Source organism: Prionailurus bengalensis, chromosome C1, assembly GCF_016509475.1.
Source record: "Prionailurus bengalensis isolate Pbe53 chromosome C1, Fcat_Pben_1.1_paternal_pri, whole genome shotgun sequence".
Lineage (NCBI taxonomy): Eukaryota > Metazoa > Chordata > Mammalia > Carnivora > Felidae > Prionailurus > Prionailurus bengalensis.
In genome coordinates this window covers 25,555,188-25,568,448 of record NC_057345.1, presented here as the reverse complement: position 1 = coordinate 25,568,448, position 13,261 = coordinate 25,555,188, and the positions used below count along the sequence as shown (strand labels likewise).

General features: G+C 47.6%; 1 protein-coding gene across 1 annotated transcript in view; it reads left to right on the top strand.

The window, feature by feature from the left end:
* CSMD2 (CUB and Sushi multiple domains 2) overlaps positions 1-13,261 on the top strand; it is a 543,771-nt gene that overhangs the window by 428,120 nt on the left and 102,390 nt on the right. The window contains 4 exon segments of the mRNA XM_043573327.1: positions 2,386-2,504; positions 3,023-3,092; positions 5,090-5,206; positions 8,055-8,264. Of these exon segments, the coding sequence (XP_043429262.1) occupies positions 2,386-2,504; positions 3,023-3,092; positions 5,090-5,206; positions 8,055-8,264 (516 nt within the window).

Below are 13,261 nucleotides of genomic sequence, written 5' to 3'. Positions count from 1 at the left end.
TTTTGCTCTTGCCTCCTCTCTCTCTCTCTCTCTCTCTCTCTCTCTCTCTCTCTCTCTCTCTCTTTGCCCCTACTTCTCTACTGGTAAGTAAGTCTCATGTTACTAAGTGGTAGCACCCCAGTAAATGCTGAGTTGCATCATACTTGAAGTTCAGGGAGGAGTGGGGAGAGAGAGACAAGATGAAGTACTTCAAATTCAGCTTAATGACTATTCTAATACTGTCTTTGGGGTATTTAGCCCAGCTGCTGAGATTTGTGGACATAGGCCCAAATAGCCTTCATTTCCAAGAATCACATTTACTTCTTAAAAGCATATGTAGGACAGGAATTGCCTCGGGAAGGCGCAAAGGAACTTTCTAGAAGAGTGAGCAGTGTTGTGTGGCTTTGATAGGGGTTTGGGTTATACAGGTGCATGCATTTGTCAAAACTCAGCAAATGTACACGTAAGATCTGTACATTTTGTTATATGTAAATTTTCCTCAGATGGAAAAAAGCATGTGTAGTTATCTCGTGCACACATCGACTCTCAGCTCTCAAAGTGGAAAGAGGATGAGGATTCATCAGCTGCCACCCAAGAAGATGAGTCTAGTGCTTGGTGGTCTAGGGAGGCCAGTCCTTCCCATTCCTTTTCCACAAGTGCATGGCTCCATGCAGGCTCTGCATACACATGGCTTCCCCATGGAGCTTGTATCTCCCAAGGGATCGGGATCTACTAGGAGGGCTATCTATCAGAAGGTATCTAACCAGGAATCTAACAGGAGGGCTGAGGCTGCCCCCTCCCAAACTCTCTGGGCCATCCAAGTGCCTGGAATCAGACCCAACCGTGAAGTCTGTTAGCCCTCATCCCTGGAAAACCACACTGCAAGTCTCATGCAGCAATGCATGGGGATTTACGTAGTACCTCTTATTTATTTGTGTATTTATTTATTGCATCTTAAGTGCCCGCACCCGCAGGGGGGCCCCTGCAGGGCACAGGAGAGGCATGAAGCCCACCAGTCAGGAGATGCTCTACTCCCATTTGCTGTGGGTTTCCACCGAGAGAGAATTCAAAGCAGGACGAGGATGATTTCAGGAGGGGACGGGAGGGGAGCAGGGTTGGGTCTCGCATGAGCTCATGTCACCTGTGAGTTTGGCCTCCGCTTGCACAGACCTGGAGTCACACTGGTCTTGGTTTGAATCCCAGCTCTATGGCTTGCTAAGGGCACATCTCTGGGCCTCTTGGCCTGTATCCTCACCCGTGAAAAGGGATGTAAAGACTCCTTCAAGGGATGAGATGATGTGTGTGACACACTGGCCCCAGTTCTGCTTGTGGGAAGTCTCAGCAAGTGCTGCCCCAGTGATGGTGGTGGGTGGGCAGCGGGGAGGAGGACCACAACGAGGAAGATTAGGATGGGTGTCCTAGCAAAGCGCTGTGTACAGTGCTGGGTATATTATCAGGACCGAATGAGTGCAGATGAAGTTGAAAACTCGAGAAAGGAGAGTGAAGGAGAGTTTGAGAGCCCTTAGAGGTGATCTTGGAAAGGGATGGAGCCAAAATCATGACAGTCCTAGAATGTCCCATGAGAGGGTGAGATTTCATATAACACTCAATGGGGACCCATTTTGAATTGCTGAATAAGGAAGTCCATGATTCAAGGAGAGAGCCTAAGAAACGCCAGTTGCCTGTGAGTGCAGGATGGCCTAGGGCACGGAAGGAGAGGGAGGTTGTGAGGGATCTGGCAGTGAGACAGGGCCGGAGCTGACTGTGAGGGCCAAGCAGGAGGAGACCCCAGTACTCCTCCCAGAAAGGAGTTGGTCTCATCTTAAAAATACAACAGCAGAAACAAGGCAGCCGAGGGTCTCATCTGCTGGCAAACGTTTTTCCAGGAAGTCTGTCCTAGAGAGCAGGACTGTCTGAGCCCCCGGAGCGACACTGACGGATCTCTCTCTCTCATAACTGCTCTCCTCCCTCCTTGCCTTTCTTTCCCCTCTCCCAGTTTCATAGCCCACGGGAATTGTCTTCATAGAGCAAGGAAAATGGAGGGAAGTTGGGGGTCTGAGAGAAGTGAGGGAGGAGCCTGGTGAAGAGGTCTGGGGGCTTGGAGCCAGGTGGGCATCTCCCGAGCTCTCCTGCTCCAAAGTACTTCTGCTGATCCCAGGGAGCAGCCACATGGCCCACGGGACGCCTGCCTGCCCCAAGGAGCCTCTGTCCAGCCTCTGAGCCATATAAATATTCTGACTTTCTCTGTGCGCTCTGAGGGTTAGCACTGGCCTAGAGGCTAAGAGCAGAGAAAGCACAAATTAGAGCCCTTTCTCCTCCCTGCTGCCAGCATCACCCTCTGCCTACCAGTGCACTGACCTGCCGGGCTTCTCCATTCTCCTTTCTGTTTGCCTCTGTCTCGTCTAGCTGTGGGCCTGAGCAGCTGTCCAGAACCCACTGTGCCCAGTAATGGGGTGAAGACCGGCGAGCGCTACTTGGTGAACGATGTGGTCTCTTTCCAGTGTGAGCCGGGATATGCCCTCCAGGTACCTCCCCTCAACACCCAGGTCAGGAAACAGGTATCCCCTGAGATGTGTTGGACCAGCCTCATGCCAGCCTAGCTGCAGTCACCAAAGAACAGGGGAAAGACCCTGAGGTCCCCAGGGACCATTGTCCTTTCCCGGAGCTGTTCATGCAAAAGATGAGCTTTGCTGACTTTGGCGATTTAGCACAAGCCAGCCTCAGAATGTGTTCCCGCAAAGTTTTGGTTTGATTAGACTTCAGGAAAATTTAATCTTCCTTTGAAGGCCATGAGGGAATCTAGTAATTAAAGGAGTCTCACAAGGAACCTTTAGTAATGAGAATTCTTTAGTAATGGCTGTTAATAAGCATCCTTCCCCAAAGTCTCTCACCCTCTGCCTCATCCCACCCCACAGAGGGTTTGTGTATCTTTGTGTATCTTGTTCCTCAACGCAAGGCCCCTGAACAAACCCCCTCTTCTGGGTTGTACATATAATTGTGCCCACGGGGGCAATCAGCCCATCCCTGTTCCTGATTCCTCCAGGGCCACGCCCACATCTCCTGCATGCCTGGAACCGTGCGCCGCTGGAACTACCCTCCGCCACTCTGTATTGGTAAGAGAGCCCCGACCTTTTCCGTTCATTCATACCCATTTTCTACCAGGGATTTGAGCTCAGTGACATATCGTTGGGATCAAGTTCAAATCAAAAGACAGATTGGTATTCTGAGTCTGTGCAAAGACAGTAATTTTCGACTGATGGGCAGCTCTTCAAGGGGGTCATGACTTCTGCAAACCTTCGCCCACCCAATGGAAAAATCACAGGAGGCTTGCCCATTTGAAAACACGATGATGACCATTTGGATTCCAGATAATTGACCAAAGCCTGAATGGAACCCCTGGGCAATTGAGCCCTTCCCCTATGACTTTTCATGGGACAGACAGATAAAATCCACTAATAAAAAATGTGGAGGGTTACATGTGAAACAAGAACTTAGCTTGGTTGGGTTTCTTACCCTGTGCTAAGCAATGATGAAGAGATCCATGGATACAAGAAAAGACAAGGTCTCTGAAGCTTCTAGTCAGGGTGAGGGAGAGGGAACGTGACATTTATTGAGCATCTATTACATGCACGTCACTGTGCTACGAGTTTCCTCACAGCAGCTCTTCAGAGGAGGTATCATTGCCCTCGTTTTGCAAATAAGAAAACCAAGAAAAAAAAGAAAGAAAACTAAGGCTTTTAGGATTATAAAGTGACTGGCACCATTAGGAACGGAAACCTACTTTTCTCTGATGCCCAGCCAATGTAAAGTGCAAATCAAGGCTGACCTTGGGATAAGAAGCAAAGTGAGTGGAGAGAGCATCATTTGGGCATAATGGCATTTCCCCTCTGTGATATCACCAGGGTGCAGGGTTTGGTCACCTGCTCAGCAGTCAGAAATGTGACTGGCCCAGGAGAGGCACCTCTCCCCATTACATATTACAAAGTTCTTGCCAAGGAAACCACTCATGGTAACAGCAGCTACAGGCCATAGAGTAGCTGTCGCCAGTTTACTGTGTGCACCAGCCACTGTTCCAAGTGACACAAAGTCCTTCCTGTTGTAACTTAATGACAATCCTGTGACATAGGTGCTGTAATTGGCTCCATTTTACAGATGAGGGAAACTGGGGTTTGAAAGGGTTTAGAACGTGCCCAGAGTCACACAGGAAGTGAAAGCATTGGGATTGTGAGCCAGGCAGTCAGCGCCAGAGCCCCCCAACTCTGAACCCGGACACTGTTGCATTCAGGCCTGTTTGTCACCCTCTCCCCAAAATGCCTTTGCTTAGACACTGCAGATCCCTCCCTCCACCTCTTTCTCTGGCTCCCATAACAAGCTAGTCGCTTGAAGCTGCATGACTGTTTCCTGAAAGATGTGAAAGAAGAGAATGGTTGTCAACTGACCAGGCTGTATTTATGCTCCAGCCCTGCATCTGCAGGTGAAGTCGCCTTGTTTAGAGTGTCAGGTGCCCCAGCCCCTCATGATTGGTTCCCCATGGAATGCTAATCACAATCACTTCGGTTGAGGGCAGAGGGCAGAGTCTGAGGGTGGACACCTAGTAGGGCCACCCAACCCCATGGAATGTATATTTGTAAAGAGTTTGGCATGGTGCCTGGCACAGAGTGGGGACTCAGTGCATGCTAGTCCCCTTCCTTCCTCCTTTCTCTTCAGTCTTGGGAGAGTTGATTGGACAATGATAGAGGGAGATTTGAGGCATAGTGTAAGAAATGGTCACACTGCTCTTGGAGCAGACCACTTTTGCTGCATGACCTTACTAAGGGAACTGACCTGCGAAGGGCATGCTCAAGGTCAAAAGTCATAATTTGGGTTTGTGGACCATTGGGCGGTCCCGGGATGCTGAGCCACCCTTTCTGCACTTACACATGTTCTCAGTTTTGCCCAAGTCTGCAGCTGTGTAAAGAGATAACCTGTAGATTCCTTTGGATTCTCAAAGGCATTTATGACTTGGGAATGGTTAAAAAAGCTGCTGCTCTAAGGGAACATCCAAACACTGACATGGCCCCATATTCTCCTCCATGCTGTCCTAACCTTCTATCTGGTCTCATTGTCACAGCACAGTGTGGGGGGGCAGTGGAAGAGATGGAAGGGGTGATCCTGAGCCCCGGCTTCCCAGGCAACTACCCCAGCAACATGGACTGCTCTTGGAAAATAGCGCTGCCTGTGGGCTTTGGTAAGTCTCCATGCCCAGGCCCCAGTGCGTAAAGTAACCGTTCCCTGCAACCGTTCAGCATAACCTTGGCCAAGACAGTATAGCACTCTGCCTCTCTATTTCCTCATCTGTTTGACCTCTCGTACGATTGTGAACATCAGTTAAGAATGGTAGAAATGAACACTTTGGGCACATAAAACATAGAGAAAATAATCTTAGGGATGGCCATTATCATTATTATTTGAGTAGTAAGCTGAAATTCAGGACTGTGGAATGAGAAATTACTCAGGGATGGTTGAAAAAGAAAAAAATCTTTTACAGAGACTGGACCTCAAGTTGTGCTTTTAACTTCAATATCCCATTTCTCATCCTAATTAAATTATACAGCCAAGGTCAATATGATATAGAGTTTGCATTCTTTATACGCACATTCTGGCTGGTCTTAAAGATTGGGAGATTTTGTGTGTGTGTGGAGATGGAATATGCCAGGCACGGGGGTTGACGGGGTGTGGAGGACATCGGTCTGGGTACGAAATTTAATTGCTGATGATTCATTCCTGACTGGGAATATAATTTAACCCCAACATCTCTGTTGGAGAGGTAAATGATTTGTGTTGACGTGGAACTAATGGATCATCTTGCCTGAGTCACTGCCCTGCTCCTAGGGGACAAAATGTCCTGAGGGGATTGCTCCTGCGTCGGCCTGCGCTCTCCCACTCTGTGACCTCAGGAATCAAGGCCACCTCTTTGCGTCCTTTACTATTCAGCCTAGAGTAGGTCTTATGATGGAGAAGGGGCTTTCAGGAGAAAGGGATCCAGTTGACCTACTTCAAATCTGTTCTCAGAGGAGGAAAGAGGTTGGTGAACCTTCAGAGGATGGAGTCTTGTATTTAGAACCATCTTCTGGAGGAACCTGGGGACGGGTGACCAGGGTACAAAATGGTGAGGACTTAAGCAGCCTTGGGAAACTCCAGATTTTAGACAATGGGGGAAGAGGAGCTAGGAGACCTTATAGCTCTGCATCCAGACATGGGCCACGAGAATCTCAGATGATAGAAGGATGGAGGAAGTGCAGCATCCAAAGGAAAATGGAAGTTTAAATGAGAGGTACGTCATTGTTCTCTGTAAGTCCTGATGTTCAGCCACCAGAGCTCTCTATCTCAAAGGCCTGGGTGCTTATTCGGCCTCTGCTTATAAGCCCCCTGCAGGGTCCAATCACAGAAGACCTTGCTTTCAAGTGAAGGTTGGACTCCAGCACCCACCCTAATATGGCACCTGGTTTCATTGTGTAAAGAGCCTCTGAATTTACAAGCTTCTACCACTAGATGGCAGTGGTCATGCCCAGTTCTTTCCAAGCCCATTCAATTCAGAAATCCTGGAATCCTTGAAGAGCCCCTTCAATGGACATGCTGCCCACAGTGTTGGGATGATGGATGGGCTGCAGACGACATGTCCAGAAGTGATCATTGTCAAATTCCATATTTTGAAAACAATCTTCATGTGCATTATTAGAGCAGTGAATAATGTAGTTGGATAATTCATAAAGTGGAATTAATTAATATGTAGTTAAAACCAATGAACTTTATATATCAACAAGGATAGACCTTGAAAAACACAATATTGAGCAAAAAAAGTTTACAAAACTATATGTACAGTATAACAACACTTATGTAAATGTTCAAGACAAATAAATCAGACATATATTTAAGAATCTAAAAACATGAACTGAAAGATATCTTTCCAATTCATGAGAGTGGCCTTCTATTAAGGGAAGAAAGAGAATGGGAGAGAGCAGGAGACATGACGGGTCCTCAATGTTATAAGTCAAGTCTTTATTTAAATAATTAGACGCAAAAAAAAAATCACGTATGTGTGTCCATTCTACAAAACTTAGAAAGTACAGAAAAGAACATTTTAAGGATTAGAATCCATCTGTAACCCCACCATGCAGAGATAATCGCTGACAACTTATTCCTCGCCATTAGAATGTAACCGCGGTGAAGACAAGGGCCTGGTAGTTCTTGTTTATCCCTATGCAGTGCCTAGTGCAGCCCTGATATATGGCAGATGCTCAGTAAATATTATTAGTGAATCAGTGAACATTCTTCCAGTTTTTTAATACCAAAATTAGAATTACATAATGCATGCTACTTTGCAGTCCAATTTTCACAATTAACATAGTGGACATTTTCCTATTTGCTTAGTAAATATATGTCTTCAATATCATTTTTAATGGTAATCTAATTTTGAGAAATCTCACCAGTAAACAAATGTCAATCTTCCCACCTCCATTCTGCAGAGTATATTAATATGTAAGTCAAGCGCTTAATTAGATCCATTTAACCTGTCAAGTGGTTAGGAGATCTTGATTAATCCAGTAAGATCCCTGGGTATAAACTTCACTGATAATGTATTCTTCTAATTTCTGAATTATCCTAAGTGTTCGAGAAGATACCAGTATGATGGAGTTCATGTCTTTTGATTGGATATAGTTATTTTTAAGTGGTGGCATTTTTAAGTAAAAAGTTTATTTTAGCAAAGCTATCTTTATACTAATAGTAGGCTTATGAACCACAAGTCAAATATTAGCCCTGAGCTTTGTTTTCAATAAAATGGACTAGGGATAGAGCTCTGGAATGACCAGTGCCCTTTATTCTGAGTGAATAATATATTTTAAAGTTGAATCCTGCCTCAAGACAAAAGACTGGAATGGACAGTAACTCCCAGAGTTGTGTTCTGGGAATCTTGGTTGGGTGCGAAGCCGGTAGTAGGGACGCATGAGGTCTGGCAGGACAAGCTTCCATGAGGCCGCATGTTTGAAGCAGGACTCTATTGCTTTGGACACTGTCTGCCTCTGTCTTGCTCCCAGGAGCTCACATCCAGTTCCTGAACTTCTCCACTGAGCCCAACCACGACTTCATAGAAATCCGGAATGGCCCCTACGAGACCAGCCGCATGATGGGCAGATTCAGTGGAAGCGAGCTTCCAGGCTCCCTGCTCTCCACGTCCCACGAGACCACTGTGTATTTCCACAGCGACCACTCCCAGAACCGGCCAGGATTCAAGCTGGAGTATCAAGGTAAAGACAGGGAGTGCCCGTTTGCTCCTGTCCAACCCCTTCTCTTACCCATAGCCACCATCTTCCCAGCCTTCCACGTAGGGGAAAAAAAGAACACAAGAAGGGCTGAGGGGTGGGGGGGCAGGCCTATCTATGAAGGCTTCCTTTTGGTGGCATGTCTCTGTGGCCCCATGAAGATATCTAATCTCCTTTGGCAAGCCTCTTCCAGGGCTACAGGCCCAATGGCCAACAGTTTTCCCTGAGCTTTCCCATCGGGCATCCCTGAGCGTCCAGCCAGCCACTTCCCCTCAGCCTTGGTAGGCTTACTTAGTCCCTCTGGGTCCTCTCCTGTGTGTCAAGCCCAATTGCCTCAGCAAAGCTCCTATCACATGACAGAGGATTCTGGTAACAACCCTGGAGCGCCCAGTGAGCCTTCACAATGAGACAAGCCCATTGACTCCTACTGAGGGTTTCCTGACCATGCTCACTGGGGCTCTACCTTGCCGAGGTGAAATCCTGTTATAGGCCCCACCCCTCCTGGTATGCTTTTCCTGGAACAAGCCCCCTCCTCTCCAACCCAGGCTTTCCTGAGTGAGGGGGCCCTTACCTGTGGCTGTGCGGACTGCGCTCAATCTGTGTAGCTATACACAGCAGCCCTAGATGGGCCCAACTTCTCCCTCAGATGCTGCCCTAGTGCGACTGGATGAACCATTTGTTCTAACCTCTTTTTCCAGATTCTTTTGACTTTTTTTTTGTAATTTTGGACTTTGTTCCAATCTTATACATGCTTATAAAAAATTAAAACATTACAGATGTTTTTGTGAGTACATCACTGAAGGACAAAATTCTCCCATAATCGCATCTCCAACCCCACCATGCAGAGATACCAACGAAAGCCCCATTTTTTTCTGTACATATATTGATGTAACTATATCATTATATTATATCCAAAATTGTATCATACTATAAGTACTGTTTTGCAATTTTCTTTTTTAAAGTTGATTTTTTAATTATATAAGCAGTTCACAAACACACTCACCTTGTTAAAAAGAAAGAGAGGGAGGGAGGAAGGATGAAAGGAAGGAAGGAAGAAATTAAAGCCTTATGGGTAAGGCCAAGCCTTCCTTGTCTACAGCCTCCAACTCCAGGCCCATTCCCCAGAAGTAATCACTGTTGTTTTAATATGATCTTTCTGGATCTTTTTCCATGTGTTGACATGGAAACATATAACACATGTTATATGTACCTGTGAAAATATGTAATTTTTCGTGAGTTCTTTGGTTGTATTTCCTATATAAATATATAGAATGGTCTATATACATAACACTCTGATATTAGACTTTTTCATCCCTTGTCAGAGATGAATACTGACCATGGATTCAGGCTTGTCATTTACGGAAAGGGGTATTCTACAAGGTGGGCACAGTTGGGCCGGTTATACAGGCACTGCCTCCTTAGAAGGAACGCCAGGGAGTGTGGCTGGGCTTGCCACCACCTGGGACACCTCGGGAGGAGGAGCTGGGCCTCTCACAGTGGCAGGGAGATGCTGTGTTTCTCACCCAGAGAGTGCTGGCCTCCTTGGTAGGAGCAAAGCTGCCCCACCCCAGGAAGCTGTGTGTGAGCTCATCACAGAGGCTGGCCCTAACCAAGAGCACATGTACCTGTCAAGGGCACACGGCTTCAGTGGGGGCGTGAGCTGTCAAATGGGTCATGGCACATCAGACGGCCACATTCTGTCACATGATCAGCGCTACCCTCTGGGACACACACGTGCCTCTCTCAGGTTTCCCCTGTGTCTTCGTTTGCCAGGGCTGCCGTAACAAAGTACCACAGACTGGGAGGTGGGAGTGGGGGACTTCAACACCAGACATTTATTCCCTCACAGCTCTGGAGACTGACAAGTCCTGAGATCAAGGTGTCTGCAGGATTGATTCCTTCTGAGGGCTGTGAGGGCAAATCTGTTCCAGGCCTCTGTCCTCGCCTCTGGTGGTTTGCTGGCAATCTGGAATTCCTTGGCTTGTAAAAATATCACCCCCATCTCTGGCTTCACATCCCTATATGTCTCCAAATTTCCCTGTTGTATAAGGACACCAGTTATATTGGACTAGAGCCCACCCTAATGACCTCGTTGTAATTTGGGTAAAGATAGGCAAAGACCCTCTCTCCAAATAAGGTCACGTTCTGAGGTATTAGAGGTTAGGACTTCAACATATGAATTTGGGCAGGGGGCACAATTCAACCCATAACACCTCTGACAGGCCCAAGTGCTCTCCCTGAGGCTTCTCCTGTTGGATAAATGCAAGCATTGATGACGCTACCATTGTGACAGGGACGGCTCCCCTGGGGCCTGCCACACACGTTGTGCATTCACCCCTGTGACAGACATAGCCCTGCCCACTGGGTCCACATGATGGCACCAGACACTCACTGAGTTCCCCATGTGATAAGCCCACTTGTCCCTATAAAAGTTGTGCCCCTGAGTCCCTCAGACTTCATTGACGTCTCCCCGTAGAAGAGACCTACTACTTCCACAGAGCCCTGGTCTCAAGCTCAGTCCCTCTCACTCCTACCTGAGCTTCTGAGACACAGGCCAACACTTGGCCAGCAGCCCTCTTGTGGCGTATGCTTCACTCACACTGGAGCTTCGTGTGTTCAGAAGCCCAGTCCACTGAGGATTTCCCCTTGTTGGGGGGAAGCAAGGCATAGGGCAGGGGGGTTCTAAGTATGCATTCAGAGGCCCAACACCTCCACCAGGAGTGGCTCCAACTGTGTGAGAGGCCCAAAGATGGTGGGCCTACCTCCTCCCATTTTACCTTCATGACTTGGTGGATGTTCCTCTTGAGGCTTCCCTCAGGTCACAGGCCCAGCTACTCCCTCAGTGCCTGCCTAAGCCCCACAGACCTAACGATGCCTCCTCTTATGACTAGACTTACCAAGGCCCACTGTTAGTGTCAGAGCAGCTGCTTCCCTTCAGATTTGACCTCGACTTTCATTAGGCTTCTCGTTTGTGATGGCCCCAACCACTCAGACTGGGTTGTCTCTAGTGCCAGAGACCCAGGTCCTCCCACCAAGGCCTCCTAATTTATGACAGGCCCAAATAGGGCCCACATTCTCCACCTATGCCCTCCTTAGCCCCATGGAGCTGTACCTTGTACACAGTCTCTGACCACTCACCCCAGGTTTTTCCTTTATGAAAAGACCTGTTTCCAAAAGAGCCATCTGTCCCCACTGAGAGGCATTCTGTCAAGCAGGCCCCGGTCTTTGTGGTCCCACGACTTTCTTTGAAGAAATCCAACTCCTTACTCTTTCTCAAAATTCCTTCTGTTAGATACTCTGAACTTTCTAGGCTAGAGTTTTCCTTTCTCCTCTCAGGTAATATTCCCATAAAATTTTTACTAACAGCATAAGCCACTCTTACTGGGTCTCTCAGTGTGACAAGCTAAGCTTATTTCATTAAAACTTCTTGGGGCACCTGGGTGGCTCAGTCAGCTAAGTGTCTGACTTCGGCTCAGATCATGATCTCATGGCTCAGGAGTTCAAGCCTCTTCCTCCCCGCCCCCCTGCCCCCCCACCCCCCACCCCATGTTGGGCTCTGTGCCGAGAGCTCAGAGCCTGGAGCCTGCTTCAGATTCTGTGTCTCCCTCTTTCTCTGCCCCTCCCATGTGCGCTCCCTCCCTGTCTCTCAAAATAAATAAACTTTAAAAAGTTGTTTTAAAAACTGTATCTGTTCCCACCATAGTGTCTCCCTGTGGGGCAAACCCAGCTGCTCTCCCTGAGGAGTGCTTCTTTAGGAGAGCTAATCACTCTTTGGGTTCATTTCTGCCTATAGGCCCAACCTCTCTCTTTGAAGCTTCTTCTGCTAGAACAGGCTCTGAGATTTTTGAAAGCAGTCCAAGTACTCTCACGTAAGTGTCTGTCTTTCTGAAAAGCCCAGCTCCTTCCACGTGAGAAAGTTCCTATAAGAGACTCTCCCTCTGGCTGCTCCTAGGTTCTGTTGTGAAGCCACTCTCTTCTGGCTCCTCACCATTGCTGGGTCCACAAGTTCCCACTGAGGCTTTTCTATAGAGACCCAGTCCATTCATTCAGTCACCTCACTGGGCAACAGGCTCCCTGCTTCTGCTAACCTTCATTTGCCAAATTGCCCAGTACCCCTTGCTACTGCCAGGGCCACGTGTCTTCTTTGGCTGACCAGCCACCCCCTCCCACCACAGCCGCTCCATTTTTTGACACAGGCAATTACCTCAATGATTTCCCAGTGAAACCTGCCCGGTTCCTCCCACTGAGGCCTCCCTCAGGAAGATGTTGACTGGAAATACACAACATAGTCACCATCCCAGAAGGAGGGCTCTGAAAATGTCAGCTTCGTGATCATTGTTATTTATGTTGTTATTACATGTAATGAATTCATCCATTTCCGTGGAGCATTCATTTGATCTCAACTCCCACTGAGAATTTCCACTGTGGAAAGCTCTGTCTACCCCACTGCCAGTTTCCTGTGTAGGGTGGGCCTGATTCCGGACACAACAGCTGTTCTTTTTCCTGTGGATCCAATTAATCAGAGTCTATGCTCTGTGCACATGCTCAGTAAACCCCTCTGCAACCCCTCCCTGTTGGAACAGGCCTCCAGTACTTCCATCAAGGTACCTCCTTTTGAGTTGGACTCACCTATTCTCAAGGAAGTCGCTTTCTTGCTCTTTGGAGGGACTTTTTTGTATTACAGTCACACATATTCCTTTTTATCTAACAATTCCCTCTGACAAGCTTTTCTTCTAGTCACAAGATTGACTTACTCATGCCAACTTCCCTCCATCTTGAAAGGTTCTAGTTTCTCAGAGTCAGGAAGACCCCACTCAAGTCCTCCCCTGACTGCTTCCTTTGTTTGTGATCTAGAACATGGTTGTCAGGATTAAATGAGATGATCCACATGAAAGAACCAAGGTCAATGCCTGGCCCCAAGCAGGCACTCAATGAATAAGGGTTCAACCTAGCATTGTCTTCCCTAAACCTCTTTCTCCCAT